The sequence below is a fragment of the Haliaeetus albicilla genome, chromosome 26 (assembly GCF_947461875.1).
Source record: "Haliaeetus albicilla chromosome 26, bHalAlb1.1, whole genome shotgun sequence".
Taxonomy (NCBI): Eukaryota; Metazoa; Chordata; class Aves; order Accipitriformes; family Accipitridae; genus Haliaeetus; species Haliaeetus albicilla.
In genome coordinates, this window is record NC_091508.1 from 10,957,600 (window position 1) to 10,979,695 (window position 22,096).

The window sequence follows — 22,096 nt, forward strand, 5'->3', positions numbered from 1 at the left end:
ATAACCTCAAGTTTATGAATGAAAAATAAAGGAAGTGTGAGAAAAAAAGTAAACTAAATGTACTGCAGAAAAATATTCTTAAAAAAATGGATGAGAATAAGCAAGAACACCCCAGTCTGTAAAGGCATCCAGGGGTTTTCACAGAAGACAGGATGACAATGCAGACACAGGCTTCATGGAAATGCGTGCTCTGGTCTGCACATGCACAAGTGTTCAAGAAGCCGATCTCAACTGTCTGTTGGAGTTAACTGTCCTACGTGACAATGCATTTTCTGAAATTTTGGCATCTTACCAGGAAAATACTGGTTGCTGCACAACGTACTTGAACGAGTGCTATCAGGATCGGGGAACCCTTGAACACAGAATTACATGACAAGGTGGAGGGAATGTTTGAGCAATCAAGGCAGTAGGAGACCTGATCTGAAAGGTGCAAGCCTCGGGAGTAAAGAATTTACACGCAATACCAAGGACTACAACAACAAGCAGGCATGGTAGCAATGAAATTAAGCAAGAGCAAAAGGTAGGCTGAGTATCTGGGAAAAAAAATCTTGAAGAGTAAGAATCAATATAAGGAATTATTCCTCAGGGAAACAGTGGAAGTGCTTTTGCGTGGGTATTTTATGAGAGACTGGGCATACCACCAACAAATGTACTGCAGGAAAGAATCAGACAATGGCAAGGAAATGGATTAAACGTGTTCGCAAGACAATTTCCAGATCCGATTTCTGTGAAGAGGAGACCATGACCTCACCACTGGATCTGTGGTGTTACCATTAAGTACTGCCCCATATAAGCCTCAAGTCCCTCACTAGCATGGGTATGGTCTTAAGACAGACCACACCAAAGACTGAAAGGGATCTGGGAGTGTCTCTTCATTGTTATTTTATTTTTGTATTAATGATGGGTCAATTTCTGTCCACAGATTTTGTAAGGCAGAATTCACCAGGGATACTGAGGAACAGAAAGCTGAGATGCAGAATAAAGCTTTTGGGGAAAACAAGAAGTCTGAACTTGATTAAAAGAAAAAAAAAAAAAAGCCAGAAAAACAGAACATTTGAAGACACATATGGGGGAGAAGTGACTCTTTTCCAAGGACAGATGGCAGCAATGGAAATACTGAAAATGGCTGGTTGGCCAAACTGCTTTTCTGTGTTTGCCTCATCCTTTCCAGTTCAGTCCAGTTCATTGAAGCGCAGCAGAAGTGCCAGCAGCTTTTCCATGTGGAGGGTTCCCACAACTATAACAAGCACAGAAATAATTTCAGCACCTATCAGCATCTGATCAGGTCTCTGTGTACCTACCATCTGCACTTCCAAATCAGAGCAGCTGTTTCAGATGCAGCTGTGGGAAAAACCAAAAGCCAGAGCTTCCCTTTCACCAGTTGACTAATTGGGGTTGGCCACAACATCCAAATAAACAGGAGCTTAGCAAATGAATACACTGTTTAATCAAGGGACTAGCCCACTGTAAACACACACTATCAGATTAAAATATCCTTCCCCTCTTATAAGAATTAATTGTCCCCCCATGGGGCACCTTTATGTGTTGAATTTATTGGCACCTCAACATAGCACCACAGAAAATGATAGAGCCGATTAAGTTGGCCATCAGGCCAGAGGACTGATGCATAGCTATCATGTTAAAAAAAGGAGTCAAAGATACAAACCTCATCTCGTTACTCCAAGTTGCTGTAAGCATTCTAGCACAGCTTTACACTGGTACTATATATAATGAGGCCCTCTCCTTTAGACCAAGGGTTCACATAAGCCTGCAATAGTATTTTAATGAATACTTAACACATTGGTTAGTAGGACCATCTCCTTGCCTAGAGATCATGTTTAAGACTCTCTTTGATCCATGTTTTGTCTTCCCTTTATTTTTTTGTCATCTCATTATGTTTTTTTTAATGCTCCCAAAAGTTACCTATCCTTTTTGTTAGCTCCTGGCTGGGTTACTGCATAGATGGACCTTGAGGATGTTTCAACAGACAGAAGTGCATTTGCTGCTTTCCAAACACTGGAGCACAATCGGATCAAAGGATTATCTAGCCAGGGTCCTGTCTCCAAAGGCGGACAATAGTAGATGCTGAGGGAATATTATTAAAATGGAGCAGGTGTGAAGTAGTACTTCCCTGTTACTCTTCCAGCTTCTAGAAATCTGCTGCACAGGGGATCTGAGGCAGAGATGGAGGCTGTGCTTGTAGAAGTCTTTAATGGAATTTTTTTCCACTAATTTGTTCGGTTGCTTCTTGAATTCACAAGCGCTTTAGCACTCATACCACCCTGCACCAAAGCCTTCCATAACTCATCTGTGTTACATGAAAAAGTATCTCCTTATGTTTGATCTAAACCTTTCCACTGTTATTTTGAAGCTCCACAACTCTGGTATTAGAAGAGATTGTTCACAATCCCTCCCTACTCCTGTTCTTTATTTCACTAATAATCAATTATATAAAGCGTGCAGCAGATGGGATCCACAGTATCAAAACCCAACACCATCCCACTGAATTGTCACCGTAGCTGAAAAGCAGCTGAGAAGAAAGAAAAAAAAAAAAAAAAACAAACCCACAGTTAAATGTTGAGTACGGACAGGCTTCTAAATTTGATCCATTTTTCAAAGGAACAAAGTTTTGATCAATAGATCTTTCAGGAATTCTGAAAGATTAGATTTTATGAATATAAGACTTTAGGGAAGCTTCCTTTATTTTCTTTTGGCCATTACATCAGCTGAAAAACTACACCAATTTATTTTGTTCTTATGCTTCCAGAAATACAACTGGACACAAACATACCAAATTAATCCACTTCTGTGATTAAGCAGAATTTGAACATCGATTGTTCTTGAAAGCACTGGTAAGCACATGCGCTTCCAGTATCCTGGGCACATGGCTCAATACATTTATCGGTACCTCCAAAGAACTCGGAGAGATGAATGTTGAATTCTGGTGGAGGCTGTAAGAGATTTCAGACCCTGCTCTCCTTTACATTAATTTCAGCAGTAGTTAGTGAGACAATGGGATAAATTTTGTTATGAATAAGACAGTAGAGTCATCAGGTATTTATTGTAACATCTACCAATAAACTTGTCTAGGTCATCTGCTCAAGGGCAGAAAAGAGAGTAAGGCTTCAGTTAAATAAATCTGCTGAGCCCCTGTATACAAAAAGGTATCATTATTTTTAACCTATTGCCCAAAACTATGGAAAAGGAGTCCTCAGCCTCGAGTACAGAGAAACATAATGGTGTACATTCCTCTAAATTTAATGCTGCTGTTTCTAAAGGAGGTAATAAATATCAAATGAATAGAAGAGCTGTGAGTATGCCACCAGCATGGATTGTCATTTAAATCCTTTCCAATTAGAAGAACAATGAGAGCATGTGCCTGGAATGGACTTTGGGGAACGATATCCTTTTAACCTCCCACAGCAATTTGGCCAAGGGCTCTCCAGGGAATTCAGCAGTGGGGCGGATGGTGTGATAAGCAGGTTAGCTTCCGATGCACCCTGCAGTCAACAGCAGCAAAGCTGCATTAACATCCGCGTGCTACACCCAGCAATACTGAGTAGCAAGGCATAAACATTTCCAAGCCTGTGTGAATAAGAAACTGCAGGCAGGCCTTATTCCAAGAACGTACTTAATCTTCAGCAACACGGAGTTAAGAAAGGAGGATTTGAGTCTCCATTTTAGCAGACTGGGAAAACTGGACTGTATTAAACAGACACAGTAGCTTTCAAGTATTGCCTGTGCAACTGTCACTGAGCAAAAAAAGGAAAGTCAAACAAACTTTTTATACACTTTTCATGCCCCACTGTTTCTAATATCCTCCTTAAGGTCCCAGCAAAGCACCTCATATCAATCTGCAAAATTTACTTTGAAAGTTTGAAGTTAAGAAATACTTGCAAATCAAGCACAAGCTTAGGGGCAACTATTAGGTCAGGCTCAAATCTAGATGATACTCTGCATTAAAAAGTAAAGAGTTCACTAAAACATCATGTTTTCCCTTCCTTTTTCTCTGTTCAATAGAAGTGGGTATTTGAAAAAGGCACCTTATTTCTATCCTGCATTTACTCCATATCACAATTGTTAATTTAAACAGTGGAATGATTTAGGAGATTTGATGTTGCTGCACTGTTATAGCTGGATGCATATCCAGAAGGCAGAATGCATTAAGGAAGACTTAGGAAGACATGCAACAATTTTCTTAGCAGTCAGAGACCAAGGAAAGAGGAAGTCTATATTACTCTCATTTTTTTTATTCTTCACATGCCTTTACATTTTTAAATATTTATGAATTCTCCATAATCCAAGGCTGCATTTTATGAATGCTTATGAATGACACAAACATTTCCCAGTAACATGAAGAATCAGGATGGGCTAATAGGAAACAGAAGATATCCATCTTCCACAAGAATTAAATGTAGTTTCCCTCTACAGATAGTTCCATGGCACTTGGATGCTTGCCAGCTTCTTTTTGGCAATAAGAGGACCAGTAAGTACAAACTAAGCTCCATGAGCACCAGTGTACACCTCCTTATTCTGTTACCTTTGGCAAGGATAGGTCCAAAACCCTCAAGAAAACACCTTTCAGATCTCAGCTTCACTGCTGCAGAAAACTTCAGCCATCATTTTCACAACAGATACGTTCAGTTCTTGAAAGTTACACTGACATGTTCAAGGGTGACCAGAGAAGGATGTCTCCTTCAGCTCAAAAAACACACTGGGCTCATTTAAACAGATCCAGTATATGTATTTACTGAACAGTTCCAGCAAAAATTTTGGCTAAAAGATAATGCATGCTTAGTCAGCTAAAATAGATCGTAATCACCACATTTTCAGCTTCCTGTTGTATACCACAGTCTTCCACCCCTTCCTCAGGGCAGCAAAGTCACCAGGGATCCTGTCTAGCTCCTGCTGTACAGGATTGTAAAACTGTGTCCCTGTGGGTTTTGTTGTGAGCACAGATGGGAGATGGCAGAAGAAAAATGAGCATACTTTGCTTTGCACACTATTCTGCCTGGGGGGTTTCTGGCAAATATCTTTACAGATATGGCAGACAGAGTTTGGCTTGTCCATAGTAAACCTCAACAGCTCATTGACAAGTGCTGTAACAACAATATAGGAAATGGAAACCGGTACAAAAACAAAAAAGAGAAGGGTAAAGTGCTCTTAAGAATTTTGCTCCTGAAAGCAATTTCACATAGATTACTCAACAGCAACATTTGAATAGACTTATTTGATTTTAGCCAGGCTCCTACTTTGGCAGGGTATGTTACCTTGTTTTCTCCTCTAGTTCTTTCATATTTCTGTGAGATACTAGCTGCAGGTTCTGTGTCACCTTGTCTAAGACATCTGCCTCCTACGTCTAGTCCTGTTGTCAAGAGAGACACACACTTCTAGGAGATTATTCATTTTAGGATAATCTGACTCATGCCCTAGAAACTTTTCTCTGCTGACTATACAAATCCTGGGCTTACTACCTCTGCAGGTACAGAGCTACCACCCATGTCTACATTCAGTCCCTCTCAGAGATACAGAGGTTGGGTGTCTTCTCACCTCACTTCAGACAAAAATACAGCATCTGGTCTCACTCCAGAGAAAGGAAGGAGAAGCAAGTTTCAGAGCACCACTGAAGTCATTGTAGTAGCCCTTAAGCACTGCAGTTCTCCTGGATGGGAACACCCAGCAGAGGGGTGTCATTTAAAATAGGACCCAAAAGAGACTTAAAAAAAAACCCAAAACCCCCACCACACATACAAAGCAAACAGCAGAAAGCTAACAATGAAAAATGTGAATGTAGTCTAGGCACACAATTAGTTGATTCCAAACTACTTTCAATTCCAGAAAAGTCATAAATCATTATAAACCAGACTTACAGAACCCCAACAACAGGATTGTAACATACTTCTGATTTGAAATTACTTATAATTTTACAAAACTTTACCTAGGTGGATATTTCCTTGATGGAAATTGCAGACCGAATTATTTGAGAAAATTCCTTCATAAGCATTTCCTCCATTTCTGAAACACGTATGTTTTCCATACCCAGACGTGGTTTTGCCATTCTTATTAAAATTTCCACAAATCAGGCCAAGTTGAGAGCCACAGAAAAACCCTCATTTGCAAATGCTCAGTAAAGAATGACTAGAAGGTCAAACTTTTTACGAGTCCTAAACGTAGGATGCTGCAAGCCTAAAGAGCATCCTTTACAATGATAATTCTGGAAAACTGCAAATAAGGTTACGGACAAGCACTGGAACAGGGAAGAAAGACAGGGAGGCAGTAACAATGCCACAGGCTGGCAAGGAAACTGAGTTAATGGGGATTGCTGAAATTGCTTATCACTCACAGCTACTATTGAGTCAAAACCCCCAAATTTGAAAACCAAGAGATGATTATTAAATTTGCAAAATACACCAAACTAGGAGTCAGCATACAGGAAGACAGGAATAAAAACCAAACTGCTCTCGACAAATTGAAGAAGTCTGGAGGAAAACTAAAAAGAAAGTAGTTCAATAAGGATTCTAAATTAGTATCAGAAATCCCTGTTAGACACACCAATGGACAAAGAGGTCACAGGAGACACTTTCACAGGGATACTGTGATTCTGCAAGAATACTGCCTTTCAAAAATAATCCTGAAACAGTAAACGAAGTCTGTATATAAAGACTAGATACCTTTAAAAAAAAGTTAAAATGCAAACAGCGGTAGACCATGTTACATAAGAGGAAACTATCGCTCTAATCATAATTTCCAGTCTTAAAATCCCTGTATCCGGTAAAGACCAAAACTTTTAAGCTCACCAGAAGCAGTAACTTCTTTCAAGGTGCTTTCCAAGAGTAGTTTTCAATTTCTGCTATTTTCTTGGAGGTATATCTAAGAGATGTAGGTACCTACTTATATGTTAAACACTGTAGACAAGATAGGATTTCTGTGATAGTATTTCTAAAAGATTTATACCTTTGAGCAAAGAGAATTCTGAGAAGTTGGGGGGGGGAATAATTCAATTGGTAAACACAAGAAAAACTCTTGATGTCTTTTACAACCTTAGCTATTGCTGTCACAAGACACTAACTACTGCAGAAGAGATTTCCTTCATCCAAGTTCTACAGCATATGCTAAAATGCCTAAATGCATGATTAGATACTGTCCATGGAATCATGTTTGGAAGGTAACACAGCAGCTATCACAGAACACAGCTGCATACTTATCATTTTCATAAAGACAGAACACAGGCCAGGGCAGTGAACCTAAATCCTTGCTCCTTCGGACAGCCTGCTCTCCTCGGTTACTGACTAACAGGTTCTCACTTTTCAGCTGTAAGTCAACCTCAGCCAAGGGATAGCAAATCACACATTATCCAACTCCCTCCCTCTTCTGCACAAAGCAGCATCTCTACCAGCAACTCTTCTGCAGCACCTGAGCTTACCTCCAGCAGCCCTGGCACAACAGCATTCCCTCTTCAGCCAATGTTCTCATCCCACTACCAATAAACAGTGCTTTTAATAACGTTTCCTCTGAGGATACTCTTCGAACCCACCCAGACTCCCTTACTCCTAAGCCTATCTGATTCTATCAAGCACTCTGTGCAGCTTCCCTCAAAAAAACCAAGCTCCAAACCAGACTTGAATTCTCATCCAAGTTCTCATTTTGATGATTGTCTTCTGTTTTCACCTCTTTGAATTCAACTTAGACAAAGCCACATGTGATCTTAACCCACCAGCAAAGGGTAACCATGCATGATCACAGACCATGATGTACTTCTGGAGCATCCCCATCCCTCAACATTAGAAAGACTTGCCTCCATAGTGCTTTCTGTACTTCTCACAGCCACATTAAGGAGATGTTGGCCAATTTTAGCCAGGAACAATCAACAGGCTCTTACAGCATCACAAGTTTCCTCCCACACCCTGTACAAGTCTAGAACTAATTTCTTCTTGTATATAAAGGCTATGAACTTTGCCTCAATACTGGGCTCTTCAAACCTCACCCCACTATTCCTATTTCATTCACTTCTACTGGTGATGGAAGAGCTAGGAACTAGAAAGCAGACAACATTAGAGCAACTGCCACAGTTTTCATTCCCATGTAAGCATCTTTTCATGCAGAAGGCAAGGAGGTAATATTCCCCATGTCAGGACTCCTATGAACTTCCTCCTACAGTGACAAATGGTTCAACTCCACAGATGGAATCAAAAGTGGACACAGTGTTTTACCCGCTGAATGGGAAAAGGTGGGGAGACATGGGCTGATTCAGAAGACAGAGGTGACCACTCTTTCCTGCCACCTACCCCTTCAGCAATAAACTATCTCAAGTTTACAAGTGACTAAATTAATACAGCACATCTCCTCAAACCTGGCTTCTTCAGCTTAAAGTGTGAAATAAAAAAACATAAAAAAGCATACCATCTGTGCAAGACACCATATAGAAAATTGAGTTTACACAGATGGGACATATCACACACTCCCTTATGTCTCTATCAACACACCAGCTTTGCAAATCTGCCCTAAATAAAAACAAAATTGACAACACGTTATGTCTGAGGCCAGCAGGGCTGCATACGCCTAGCATGTACTTGGCAGAGTTTGGATTGTTCTCTCCACTTTTAACAAACAATTCACTTATAAATGGAAAACTTGCTAATGTTCAAGTATTCTGCTGTGTTCAAATGTCAGGAGGATTGTATTCAACTAAGTCTCCTGGAGGGATCAACTAATTGGCCATCAAATTCATAGAGATGAAGCTGTAGGTTGCTTAAAAACTAGCAGGACATGACACAGCCTTCTTATGATCCACAGTAGGGACAAACACTGGTCTGGAACATTTTCTAGTTCCATTAACTCTTTACCAACACATAAAAACACCACTTTAAAGATGTTTATTTTTACAAGTCACATTGGGTGAAGAATATAGTTGAACAATATAGCTGAACACATATGGAAATGCTTAAGCAGCAGCTCCATTTTCTGTCCAAGAAGTCTGTAGACAAACACAATAAACTTAAGTTACACACATGACAAAATGTACTACACAACACTCCCCCCCCCAAAAAAACAAAAACCCACACCAACAAAAAGAAAGACAAAAAAGTGTGTTTTCTTAAATAACAAACTTCATGTATTTTGTAGGAGGAGCATCTGAAGAGAGGAGGGAGTAGCTGAAATAGACATGTACAGAAATAGCAAAATACAGTTAAAGAGAATAAGGCACCAGAGACAAGCCTTACCAAGTAAGATCACATCTTGCTCTAGCCAGTATCATGTCTTGGACAGTGGTCAGCGGCCAATGCCTAAGGAAAAGAACTAGGCAGCTATATTCCCCAACACATTCCCCAAGCCTGCAACAACTTGTAGTTTAAGATTTCCACATGCCAGGTCTTCTGTACTGGTATGAAATAGACTTTATAGATCTTTCTTCCAAGAATATATCCAACCACTTTCATGCAAACTCTCAGCACCAGAGTCTTGTTGCAACAGCTGCCACATTGTATTCACCATGCAAGGAAATATTTATTTTTGTTTATTTTGAACTTCCTGCTTCCATTTGATGTACCTACTTTTTGTTAGGGAATGAAAAACAAATGGGGAATGATTGCTTATCTTCTTTCCCACTCAGGCATCTTTTCTTCAGGCCCAGACATTCTTAATTTGCAAGCTGTTCCATACTTTATTATTGGAGGAGGCAGTACCTCATTTAGCCATAGCTGTAAACAGATAATTCCATTTTCTCACATTAATCTTCATTTACTGACACCAGGTTTAACCTGTTAGTTTATTTTCCAATTGCACAGTACCATAAGGTAGGTACTTTTGCAGCTTTAGAGTTGACTATGCCAAAGTACTTATAAATCCCTCAGACTTCGTTATTTCTCTTATCCATTGCCTTCCTCAGATCATCTGTGAGTGCTAAACAGCACAGGTCTCATATGACTCCTGTATCACTCTAACACTAACCACCCTCCACTATAATGATTACTGCTACACATTTTCTCACCTTTTAACCAGTCACTGCTTAGTTACTAAAGACCATTCTCTTTTATCCACAGAAAGATCACTTGCCTTTAGAAGCTGTGGCAAAGGACCATGTCTGAATCTGTTTAAGAATCTGAGGATACCATATACACTAGCACACCCTAACCCAGATGTCTGCTGAGCCTTTCAAGCCCTTGAAGATTCGTCAAGTGCAACTTCCTTTTACAAAAGACGTTGACTCCTCCACGTTCATATAAAATCATGTGCCAAATAATTCTAATCTATATTATACTTTTGACGATGCTGTACAACACAAAGCCAGATTTCTGTCTGCTGTTCCCCAAGCTCCCTGGAACTCTTTTGCAAGTTGGCATCTTATCAACCCTATCTATTCTCTAATAGGGCTGAGGAGGTTTTAATTGAAAGGTTGCACACAAGCGTTAATAATTCAACAGTTTCTCCCCTGCATCCCTCCTGGGCTCTAACATCCTGGTCCCTGCAGTCAGTTATTGTTCACTGCATTCTTGAATTCCTCCATTAACAGTTGGGTTTGAGGTGGGTTCTGGTAAAGAAGCCATGAGGAGCATAGGTGCCTCAGAAACTCATTTGTTTCTTTTTGCTCCACCTTCTGCAAGTGATTCTTTCACACCCTAGTCTTCAAGGGTTTTTGCAAACTTTTAGGCAAGCTTCTTATTCCCACCACATTTGGAAAAGAACTGTTACTTTTTATACTTTCTGAAAGCTGTTCCTCTAAGTTTTTGGTGTTTCAAAGTGTTTGTTCTTTTCTGTCTTCCTCACTTGGTCATGACTTCAGCTTTTGGAATGATGCCTCTGACTCTACAGCCTTTCTTCCCTGCTGTTTCACATCATAACTTTTCCCTCTCTCAATCAGCTTTTGATAGGGCCAAGGCATTTGCTCTGCAGTATAGTGCCTTTAAATAATCTTTACACTACCTACAAACATTTCACCCTTTTCACTGCTCTTTTCAGTTTCTTTTTAACAAGCTTCCTCATTCTGATGTACTTTCCTTTTGAAATCAAATATCACTTCACTGAAGTTTTTGGCTTGAATTATTCTGCAAGGATTTTTAAGCACACTTGTGTTCACACTTACGGAGGGCCACTGACCATAAAATTTTGTACCAAGTTCTGCACAATTCCCAGGAGAAAGTCAAAAGTATCTTCCTCTTTCTGGTTTCCCTGATCAGATGTTTCCCAAAGGCATCATTCTTGATGCCTAAAAGCACTGGGGTGCCAGTTTTGTCCCATTGTGTTTTCTACTTTAAAGCTACATACTCTGTATTATTCTATACTCTTCGTATCTACAAGTTCCAAGAATTTCTGACCTTAAGGATTCTGTTATTAATACAGTTATTTTCCTGATTTGACATTTAGCTTTAAGACACCACACTATACCCTCATCTGTTTGAACCACTGCCATTTTTATGTAACCTGTAACTTGGTACTAGGGTGTTCCAACTGATGTTTTCCTTCCATCAACTTTCTTACAGCCCTATTCAACAGTCTCACATAAACCCCAAATTCGCTAGGTCATCCACCTTAGTTCTTAAGATTTCAGAGTCTGTCTAGAAATACATACATATTTGGTCTAATTTTCTTTTTTTTTTTCATGTTATGTCAGTGCTCATCTAAGGGGAAAAACTGTCTGCCGTATGATGAAAATTTTTAATGACAAAGCGAACATGGTGGGTATAAGTTTTAGTGATAAAACAGCTACATTCAAGAAGAGCCAGGAAGTGTTGCTTGAATTATTATCTAATAAATTCTTGCATCAAGCATTTTAGTTTCTTCTGGACTTCTAAAGTTTTTCTGCTATTTGCCAACAAAAAGGGCTACACATATGTATGATGGGAAAAAAGAACCAGCAAGTGTATTTTCTACTAGTCACTACAGACGAGAGACAAAACCTATACTAATTAAGTCAGCAACCCCAGGGGAAGGAGGGAAATCTTCTGTCGTCTTTATTTTGGGGTTAACTTGTATATATTTGAAAAACTTACATGAACATGACAATGTATTTTGAAAATTTTCCATATTTATTATACTTTTAATGTGTCCAGGAACCTACACACTAAAATACATGAGAACAGACCTGATCATCGGCACTTAAGTCTCTTAAAAGGGAAAAACCAAAGAAGAGTAATTTATCATACAGAGCTACATGATAGTCTAGAGGTGAAGAAAGTCAGTGAAATCACTAGAGAAAGGCTGCATCTACTGGACTGAATGACTTATTTAGATACTGAGAAAGAGAAGAGAAAATGTAGTTACAAACTGCTGTTGGATTTTGTTTCCTATCACCCAAAACCTGACACTTGATAACCTGCCACTCTTGAAAAGCAGACAGTTCAGCTTTCTCAATTTATCATTTTGAGTTTTCCCTGTTCATTCTACAGAAAACATGAAAGTTATTAATTACTCTTCAAGAAAGGTAATTAGTATTTAGCTATTACTCATCATGTAAGTACAGAATAACTGTTTGCATTACTTCTGTTACATTGTCCTTAGCAAATACATAAACACCAAGAAAGATTAATCCACAGGACAGAAACAGTTCTGCTCATCTCAAGTAATTAAAAATAATCACTCTCTTTGGAAGTTCAGCATCAAATGCATCACTGACTGAAACATGTTCTTTAGAACCTCAAAGAAAAGCAACAAATGACAGGACTTTGCAAGCGGTTTATTTTCATTGCTCACTGAAAAATAACTATGACAGCTATTTAACCCTCACTCAACTCTTCCTGTTGGTGTTCATGTTGATGCTGATCATGTTTGACACTTCAAACTAGCATGTCAGTAAGAAAATAAGCTATAACTGAAAACTTCTCATTAAGTATGATTTTGCTTTTCAAACACCATTATGCTAATAATACTGCCTTTTACCAAAGTATAAAATGAGCAAGGTAAAGAAATGGCTGAAAAACTGGATGCTGGACATAATGTTACAACATTTTTAGGTCAAAGGTTAAATCCTCACAAAAAGAAAAACAAAGTTACTGGAGAGAAAACAAAAAGCATCAGCCCTAATATTACACACACTGGTTAAACATGTCAGATGACTATACAGCGAGTTATGAAATGGGATTTAGGCATCAGTAAGTATTCAAGTGCTATTGTTCATTCAGCTGAGCCATCCATTATCCTACCTCTGTTCCTAAAGCTGCTACAGTTATTTAGACAAAGACCCCCCTTATAATACCTAGCATTTGAAACAGCACAGAAAAAGTGGAAGTGATTAATGTTGTTACACTATGTTTCACACCTATTTTAAATTGTCTTGAGTAACAATCACTACCTACTGCTCTAAATCACACCAAAGAAGCCGCAGAATCTGCCAGTTGGTTGTTCAGCATTGACTCATCCCTAGAGGAAAAACTATGGGCCTTGCAGTCACAGTTTTTACAGGGTTTGAGAGTACAACACTCAGTAATGAGAAAGAACAAAGAAAGGCTGGATCCCAGGCAAGCCAGACCCACCACTTTCTATGGCCTCTGTTACTCTAAGTAGTAACAGTAATCCCAGGGCAGACTTTCTGTCACATCTCAGGGATGTAGCTACAGGTACAGCACCTGAACCACACCACACACTCAGCACAGACTTCTCCTGTTAAGAATTTCAGTTGTACATTTAAAGTGTTTAGATTTTCATTTACCATTTAGAATAAAGCCTACCAGTAGAATAACAAATACCAAAGAAGGCAAACTAACATAAAAATAAAGGAACATACAAGACACCGTGAGAACAGGTTTAAGGGGTGGGGGGGTGGGGAGGGAATGCTGACATCATCTTCCAGGGTAAATTGAGGGAATTCTCAATGCTCAGGACAATATGGCCCAAGGGAAATGGTAATGGGAGAGAAGTAAATTCTTTCACCTCTGGGTTGAAATCCAAGTCAGGCTGGTAGTAGCCAAGAACCATTAGCTTAACATCTGCTAGCTGTTTGGTAACCCATGTGAAGTGAGTTATATTCCTTAGTGTCCACATCACAGTCCCTCTAATTGGCACCATGTTGGCAATCTAAACAGAGGTTAGAGTCTGAACATACAGCAAGTATGAACTACAAGATTAGTCAACTTCAGTTTTGAGTACATATGTGTTAAATTATACATTTGGTATATGTAACTCCACCTAATTGCCCCACCATCCTGTTCAGCCCTCAGAATAAAATCGTAAATCCAAGCAAGCCAACAAACTGTCAGCATTCCCTTGTCAAGTATACATTTTCTGAATTAGTAAGACACATTAAGTCTATTACTATTCAAAGTAACTTAAGCAACTGCTTAAATTTTAAGCAAAATACTGTACAGCATAAAGTTAAGTATGAGCTAAAATGTTCGGATAGTAGGTACCAATATCCATAAAAATAGTATCTTTTTCTTAATTTCAGTTTTTAACTACAAAACGCAACACTCACTCAAAAGGCAGTAACAATATAGTCTTATAAGTCCCAAATAACAAGGCTCTTTCCTCTTTGTCTTTCCTTCTTCTGCAGTTTCCCAACAAAGAGTGCAAAGGAACAAAGTTGACCCAAGAACAAGACCTACTAACTTTTAGAAAATTATCCTTTGTATTTCCTGATGGTAAAATATTGGTGTCCAAGGACAAAAAAAAAAAAAAAAAAAAAGAAGTTATCTCTTGATAAATAGCAATAAAAAAATTGATTTTTCATATTATCTTAATATGACAGCATAAAAAACAGCCTAAACTATGAAGGAAGGAAACTCATGTTACAGTTTAGAAACTGTTCCTGATATTTACACATTACTTCAGTTTAAAGAACTGCTTGTGATGGGAACATGATGAAAGCTGTTGAGCATGAAGGGAGATATAAACGAAGCCAAAAGAAGGATCTTTGCCAGAACTCTACCAGAAAACAGAATCACAGAGTAAGTTAGTTTGGGAGGGACCTCTGGAGGTTTCCAATCCAATCGGCTGCTCAAAGGATGGCCAACTTCAAAGTTGGATGAGGTTGCCCAAGGATATTTTAGATGAAAGTACAATATAGTACAATGCCCTGCAAAATCCACGTATAAGAAAGTGTTCTTGCTAGCCGAATACCCCTTTCATTTACCACTGCTCTGGAAAGATTCAAGTTCTAAGCTGTTTTGAAAAGTAATAATGGCTAGCTGCCATTAAGAACAGTGACAAACTGAAAAGGAAACAAATCTAAATATCCATTAGTACCAAGGTTTGGAGAACTTAACCTGGTAGAATGCAGACTTGAGGACAGGAGACTGTCTGAGAGAGCTTCGAAGGTATAATCCTCCCAAGATCCATGTTTTATCTTATCTTGGAAGGTATGTTCAAGCCCTCTTAAGAAAAACGCAGGCAGTGGCAAGAGGCCAGTCTGCAGGAAAACAAACAACCCCCCAGTAAGTCTGCATTCCACAGCCATGTTCAAAGGGATGGATTTTTTTTCTTCTTGTGCAAGAAACACTTGCAGAGTTAACATCCATAGAATTTGATAGCATCTAAGTTGCCTTAAACATGAACAGTCTGCTTCTTTTAGCACAGGGTGCTAAGCATTGCCTGGCTTACCTGTCCTCTGACAAAGCCAGACCAGCTTAACTTCTACAAAAACACGCTGCCAGTTCCTAGTGTCTGCACACATGCTGCCAAGGATTTTGTATTCTTTTTTCAAGAGCTTGGTGGACCAAGGGATCCTTCTGATACAGCAAGACCACTCCTTCCTCAGAGCTACAATATCACTGCCAGGCCTGCTATCTGCTTCAGGCAGCAAGGATAAAACCTTCTTTTTCCCCGTCACTGACTACAAAAACCTCTAAGGTGGATCTTTTCGTATTCTCTTCTATAACTTTGAGAAGTAGAATAGGATCATGCCACAGTTTTTAAATGCCAGACAAATTCCTTCTGCTTGAAGACACATTATTATTAGCTTCTTTTAAAATCACACCACTGCAAATAATTATATTGACACTTGAGGTGGGATCTGCTCTACTGACATCTGAAAGAGGGTTAAGCGAGACTGTGATGACTGCCAGGAGGCTAACACAAGCTGGAAGAAACCAGGCTAGCACCAAAGACATAGCTATTGCAACTGTTCTGCCTTTGGCTGCATTCAGCCCACCGAGCTGCCAGTTCAGGATGGACTGAAGTAAATCTTCAGAACTAATTCCTGATGCTACAGGAGTTAGTTATGTGATACCATCCAAGTAAAGGTTATAATCAAGCAATGCAGTGAACTGCTTTATTGAGCAGCTCTAACATGCACTTCTGAACCCTCATATAGGTATCAAGTAAGCATTGATAATCAAATAAATGTTTTCTCACAAAACCGAGTATAGAAATAATACCAAATTCATGAGTTTCCTGAGAGTAATTCCTCTCCATTTGGAAAACAGGAGGGGTCCAAGAAAGAAATCCTTCTCTGCAGGGGAGGGAGGCAGGAAGGAAGGAAATGTGAATTACATACACCTCTGGATAAGTCCCCCTTAAAAAAAAAGGAAGGAAATTAGAGTTAACTAAAAAGAGCATGTTTAGCATCACTGCACAAGCTGGGGAAAAAAACCCTAGGAAATCCTGGCTAAAGATAATGCTGCCTCCTCCTGTCACTGTTGGGCTTTCCACAGTCATTGTGACAGGGAGAGGTTAAAGGTCCTTTATCACTCTTTCATTTGCAGCACCACTTTGAAGTTACCTACAAATCAGAGTCACTATCTGATGATCACCTCTCCCCTATGTCATCCTACACTTTTTTGTAATAGGGCTGTTAAAAAACATGTGTTTTCACTTTTTTTTTTTATTAAAAAAGGATAACTCATAACTGAGCAGAGACAAAGGCTCTGTTGATACAAATACATGTGGATTAAATCTGAAAGGAGAAAGAAAGCTGTTTTATTAAACTGACAATCCTGCACAGAGGGCTTATATCTAAATTGGTATAATAAATCAATAGGAAAGATTTCTCTTTGGCTGAAACAACCATTTGTTTAGGCATGGAACAAGAGCATTTTAAAATTGCTCTGGACACTACACAAAAGGGTTTCTTCAGTTTTGTGCTTTTTTACTTTCTCTTGTATTTTAAGTATATCCCTAAAGTTTTGCATTTGCTTTACTTAAAAGTATTTACTTCTTGGCGCTTAAACCTATGACAAGTCAGCCAGCACCTCTGGGGTCTTCGCTAAGCTGCTTCTACTGAAAAGAAAAAAAAAAAAGAAAAAAAAAAAGAAAAAAAGAAGGAAAAGTTGCTTGCTTCATTTACTTTATTACATAGGCAGAAGACTGGCCTAAATTTATGCTTTCCCCCATTATGTTCATCTCCTGTATTTTTATAAACACACATTCTACTTCTTCCCTTAAATACTACTAGCAGTGGCTTTTTCACTCTTACTTAAGCAGGAAACACTCTCCAGTTGTTGCTACCTACCCATATCAGACAGCAATTTGTCCCACAATGTCTTCCGAGACCAACACAATAACCTGCCATATCAGAATGTCATTCTGGAAGTAGGCTAACGGCAGGGAGGTGCTCAAGAAACTGCAGTCACAACGCCATCCTCAAAATACTGCCCAGAAACATGCATTTGGTCTCCAGATCCCAAGACGACAAGCTGCTGCTGATACACAGTGAAAAATAAGGAGGACTTGGCAGAACATTTTAAGTACAACACTGATTGTAACTATAGATGGGACCAAGAACTGTAGCCGTCTTTTTAAATAAAAATCAGATGGTACCCAGAACTGATTTCAGAGCTAAAGCAAAGATGACGCTAGCATCTACTAAGTACATTTAATACATCATGCCATGAAGATGGCATTGGCTAATCCATGCAAACATGTCAACACACAACTCCAGCTAGTCTTCAAAGAATGACAAAGACCAAAACATAAATCATCATAAAAATAAACTTTCAGTTCCACAGAAATGTTGTGTGAGAAAATATTTGTAGGAGATGCTACTCAACACTGGAAGAAAGTGTTTCATATGAGCATCTTGGATCTCCTCTTCAGTACATTCTGTAGATGTCACTGGCTCCTAGATTACTGTTATTTTTTAGAACTCCCGAACTATATGTGTAGCAAAACATGTGAGGGCACCTACATATGGGATGGAGTATAACACTGACAGGGTGAAGATTTTGGCTAAAGCCTCTGTCATTCAAAGTGTAATTACTAATATCATTTACAGAAATCACAAGAGCTGAGGCTTTTCAAAACCGTTAAAAATACAACCCCCAGCCCCACAGATGAAAATGCTTTAGGCTTGGTAACTATTTTTTTTCTACCAGGGAAGCCCTTATTTATTCCATTTCACCTTAAATTCCATTTGCCAGTCAGGCAAATAAAAGTTTCCTCAGAAACTACAGCTGATGCAGTCACTCACATGCCATCCCCGATACCTTGACCGTCCAGCCTGCCTTGCCTGGTGCCTTACTCCCAAACTCACTGAAACAATCCAGGAGGCCACACAATGGCTGTGGGATCAGGTCTGGGCTCCTCGCTCTCCCCAACCCACTGCCTTTGCCCCAGAGAAGCTGCTATTGCCACTCTCCCATGAGAGGTGGTGGGAGACAAGTTATTGTGCCTGCATGTAGCCCAACAGCTGTTTTGCACGGCTGCCTTGCCAAGACCTTACTGTAAGAGCTGCTCACCTTGTTCCAGTCAACTGCCTTACAGTCTGCAGGAGTCTCTCCACAGTGCTCCTTTCCGTACATCTGCAGCCACACGGTACTATGTCTCAGCTCAGCTTCTGCTGCCTCCTCACATACCCTCTCGCTGGGACAGACATGAAGGACTCCTGACAAGGAACATCTCAGCTTTGCTTCCTTACTCTAGGCAATCACTCTTTGCCAAAAAGTTAACAAGGAGCCTTACTAGTGAGACAGAAAGGGAAGGTGCAAGAGGAGATTAAAAACTAGGAGAGGAAAAAGTACTTGTCAGGCCATCTTTTTCTTATTATTCTGCTTTAATTTTGGAGAAGTGGAGTCTCATGGCCGTTAGAGTTCATAGAAGCACTACATAGTTCTTTAGGATACCAAGCAAAGTACTACCTTCTGGCTGTAGCACAGAATCTGCTTTGATAAACTCTCAGGTTGTCAATGTCTGCCATCTTCAACCCACAGACGATAAAGCTGTCACCTCTGAGTAAAGCTAAACCCCTGGTAAGAAAGATGTGCCAGTCCCAGCTGGAAGGAATACTTCCCAGTAAGGAGAGGGGTCAGTCAGCCAGACGACTGGTTTCTGTTCATAGCTGTTACTGCCCTATTCTGTGACCTTACTCAAATCACATCCCCACGCAATGCCTCTTCTCTCATCTTTGAGAGGCACACGAGCACCACCACCGAGTGGCTACGTAGAACCCAGCTACTAGCAGTAATGCTAACACAGAAGCGGGAATTTAGAGGCTAAGTAAAGTAATATATTAAAGCTGAGGTTTATGCTATGTAGGCACGGTTCCAGCAGAGGAAACATGCACTTCAGTTTTGCCAAGCCTATCCAGTGTGGGTATGATTCAGTGCTAATTGCTAAGAAAAACGTTTCAAGTTACACCAGTTTGGTATGCTTTTTTAAAAGCAAAACAAGGTATGCATTGGACAAAGTTAAGTTTATGTTTATGTTTACAGACAATCTGACTCCTGCATATAAAGAATACTTCTCCTTGGACAAAAAACTAAAAACATCATGAGAAGTCAAAAGTAATGCAAATGATTCAGCTCTATAATCTTGCCATAATAGAAAAAGCACCAAAGCAGCTGAGCAATAATCATGGTCTTAAATGTGACTTCTCTGACTCCTGCTTTGTTCAATATTTTAATTTTATTTTTAAAAAATTCTAACACACTTCAGATTTCAAAGCACATTTATATACATTGATTAATTCTCCCAAAGTAAAAATCATTATCCTCTTTATTACAGAAGGAAAGTGAAACAACACATGATAAGGCACAAAAGGAACCGATGTTGATGTAAGGGCTGCAATTAAAACCCAAGAGTTTCTGAAGCAACTTACTGTTTCTAAAGGATTTTTTTTAAAAAGATGATAGCAACAATACAAAAAAAGTTCCAAAATGGATATACATTAGGATCAAGGCAGCTTATGGGGTAAAGGCCAGGAGAAAAGCAAGTATTTTACATTAATTAATCCACATTTGGAAAACTACAGTGACTTATCTAAGAGATTGTTGCTATGTTCCATATACCGCACAAGCATTAAATCAGCCCGCAATGTAGTCAATGGTACCTTGCATCATAAGATAGCAAAGTATATAGGGTAATCCATCCCCGGCTTCACACTTTCTACTCTGGGGCAGCAAATTACGTTTGCATCAGGAGTTTTCTCTGAAGAGTATATGGTGAATGCTGTCTGACAGCCATCTCACCATGTGTTATTCAAGAGTGCCCTCTAACGAAGCTGCAGCTACATTTCAGAACACATACAAGGGAGACTAGAAAAACCCCAAATGAGACTTTCCAGAAATTTCTCATTAAACATCAAGCTTTGTTTCCATTTGAACAAAAGGGGAAAACAGATCATAGACACTAACTGGTGACTGCTCCTGCTCAGACATTTTATATTTCCTTGTATTATGCAAACCCTCATTGGTAAATATCTCAGTAGGCAGCAGTACTAAAAGAAGATAGATGGGAAAACTCACAGTTCTCCCATTCTGAGAGAAGAAAGGATACTGAATCAGATGGGGTCCCAGGGCAGTTAACCCAGTAGAACTTTTTAAGATAAACTGAGTTCTACACAATCTACTTCATCCGTAAGGAACTGCTGGGTAACTTTTCAACATAGGACGCTGTTAAACCAATCTTTACAAAAATAAGTATCATGAATGAAGTTCACAAATCAAAATGGAATCCTCATAAATCTATTCACTAATACACTGCTGTACCATAAAATATTGATTTGAAAGGATGTCTTCATCTAAGAGTGGTCACACAAACTACAGTGATGAAACAGTATTTGTTATAAGTTTGTACAACTGGTACTTGGTTTACTGTCAAGTGTCCTTCCACCTACCTACATAAACTAATAAAATACCCTGCAAACAGATGATGTTTGTATTACTTTCAGAAACAAACTCCACACAAAAAAGCTGATACTGATATTCAGAACAGAAATTAATTTTAATAAACTCAAGGTCAAATTGTCAGAATAGGGCTGTTCCTCTTAAAGACCTACCTATAAATACACAATGAGGGCACAGCTGCTCAGTCTGGGATCAGAACAGTCATAGCAGCCTATGCAACTGTTGCCCTTGTCCTCCCACCCTGTCCTGCACCAAGGTACTCCTCTCAGTTGTCCCACACACACCCAAGCTTTGAGCATAAGGTGAAAGAGATTGACAACATAATCAAAATTGAAAATTGAACAGAGACTAGAAAGGGGCAGGAATTCCTTGAGCTGCACTGCCCCCATCCTGCCCAATGTGGAGTTTGCCCCCATACTGTCAAATGCCTTCAAACAGACTCAGGTCCAGAGACAGCAAACTCACCCCTGAAGGAGGATGGTGAAGGTGTTATCTGCTGAGTGATGTCTGGGGAATTCCACTGCCACCACAGAGCTGCAAGGAAGCAAACAGGCTTGTTAACATGCAGAGCTTTTTGTGCACTTACCAACACACCTAAGCTCCTCTGAAGCAATCCTAATTTAAGCACCTTGTTAAGTGCTACCTTGGAAAGACAGAGATTGGCAGGCATCAAATGTTTTCTTGAACCGGAGCCTTACATACCTGCCAACATTTTTACTTCTTGCTAAACATCTTTACTGTAATGTTAAGATCATGTGGCTAAAAGTCACAAAAGACTAACAAGAACACCATAATGATGTTATAAAACATTCAGAGAACCATGGTCCTAATATACGCAGGTTACCCACTTTAACAAACACAACAACATCAGGAAACCTCCACTCCCATCCATCCAAATGATCCAGTGGCAACCACTGCTTACAAAACAAAAAATGAACAATAACACTTTCAACTACATGGCTAATAAAAACCTGCTTTGCACAGCGTAAAACAGCAGCTATTTATCCTGTAAAGGAAAATTGCAACCCCCTTCTCAAAAAAGCCAAACCCATTTCTCTTTAGTTTGTAACAGTGGGAGATTTTAGTCCCCAAGGAATATTTTCCAAAAA

General features: G+C 39.4%; 1 protein-coding gene across 27 annotated transcripts in view; it reads right to left on the minus strand.

Annotated features, from left to right (window-relative positions):
- EXD3 (exonuclease 3'-5' domain containing 3) overlaps positions 1–22,096 on the minus strand; it is a 297,113-nt gene that overhangs the window by 268,209 nt on the left and 6,808 nt on the right. For 25 of the 27 annotated variants that reach the window (XM_069770627.1, XM_069770649.1, XM_069770643.1 and 22 more), the window contains exon 2: positions 21,453–21,521. In XM_069770627.1, coding sequence (XP_069626728.1) covers positions 21,453–21,521 — 69 coding nt within the window. Of the gene's footprint in view, positions 1–13,863; positions 13,884–21,448; positions 21,522–22,096 lie in introns of those variants that run through there. The other 2 variants (XM_069770630.1, XM_069770635.1) reach the window with 2 other exon arrangements.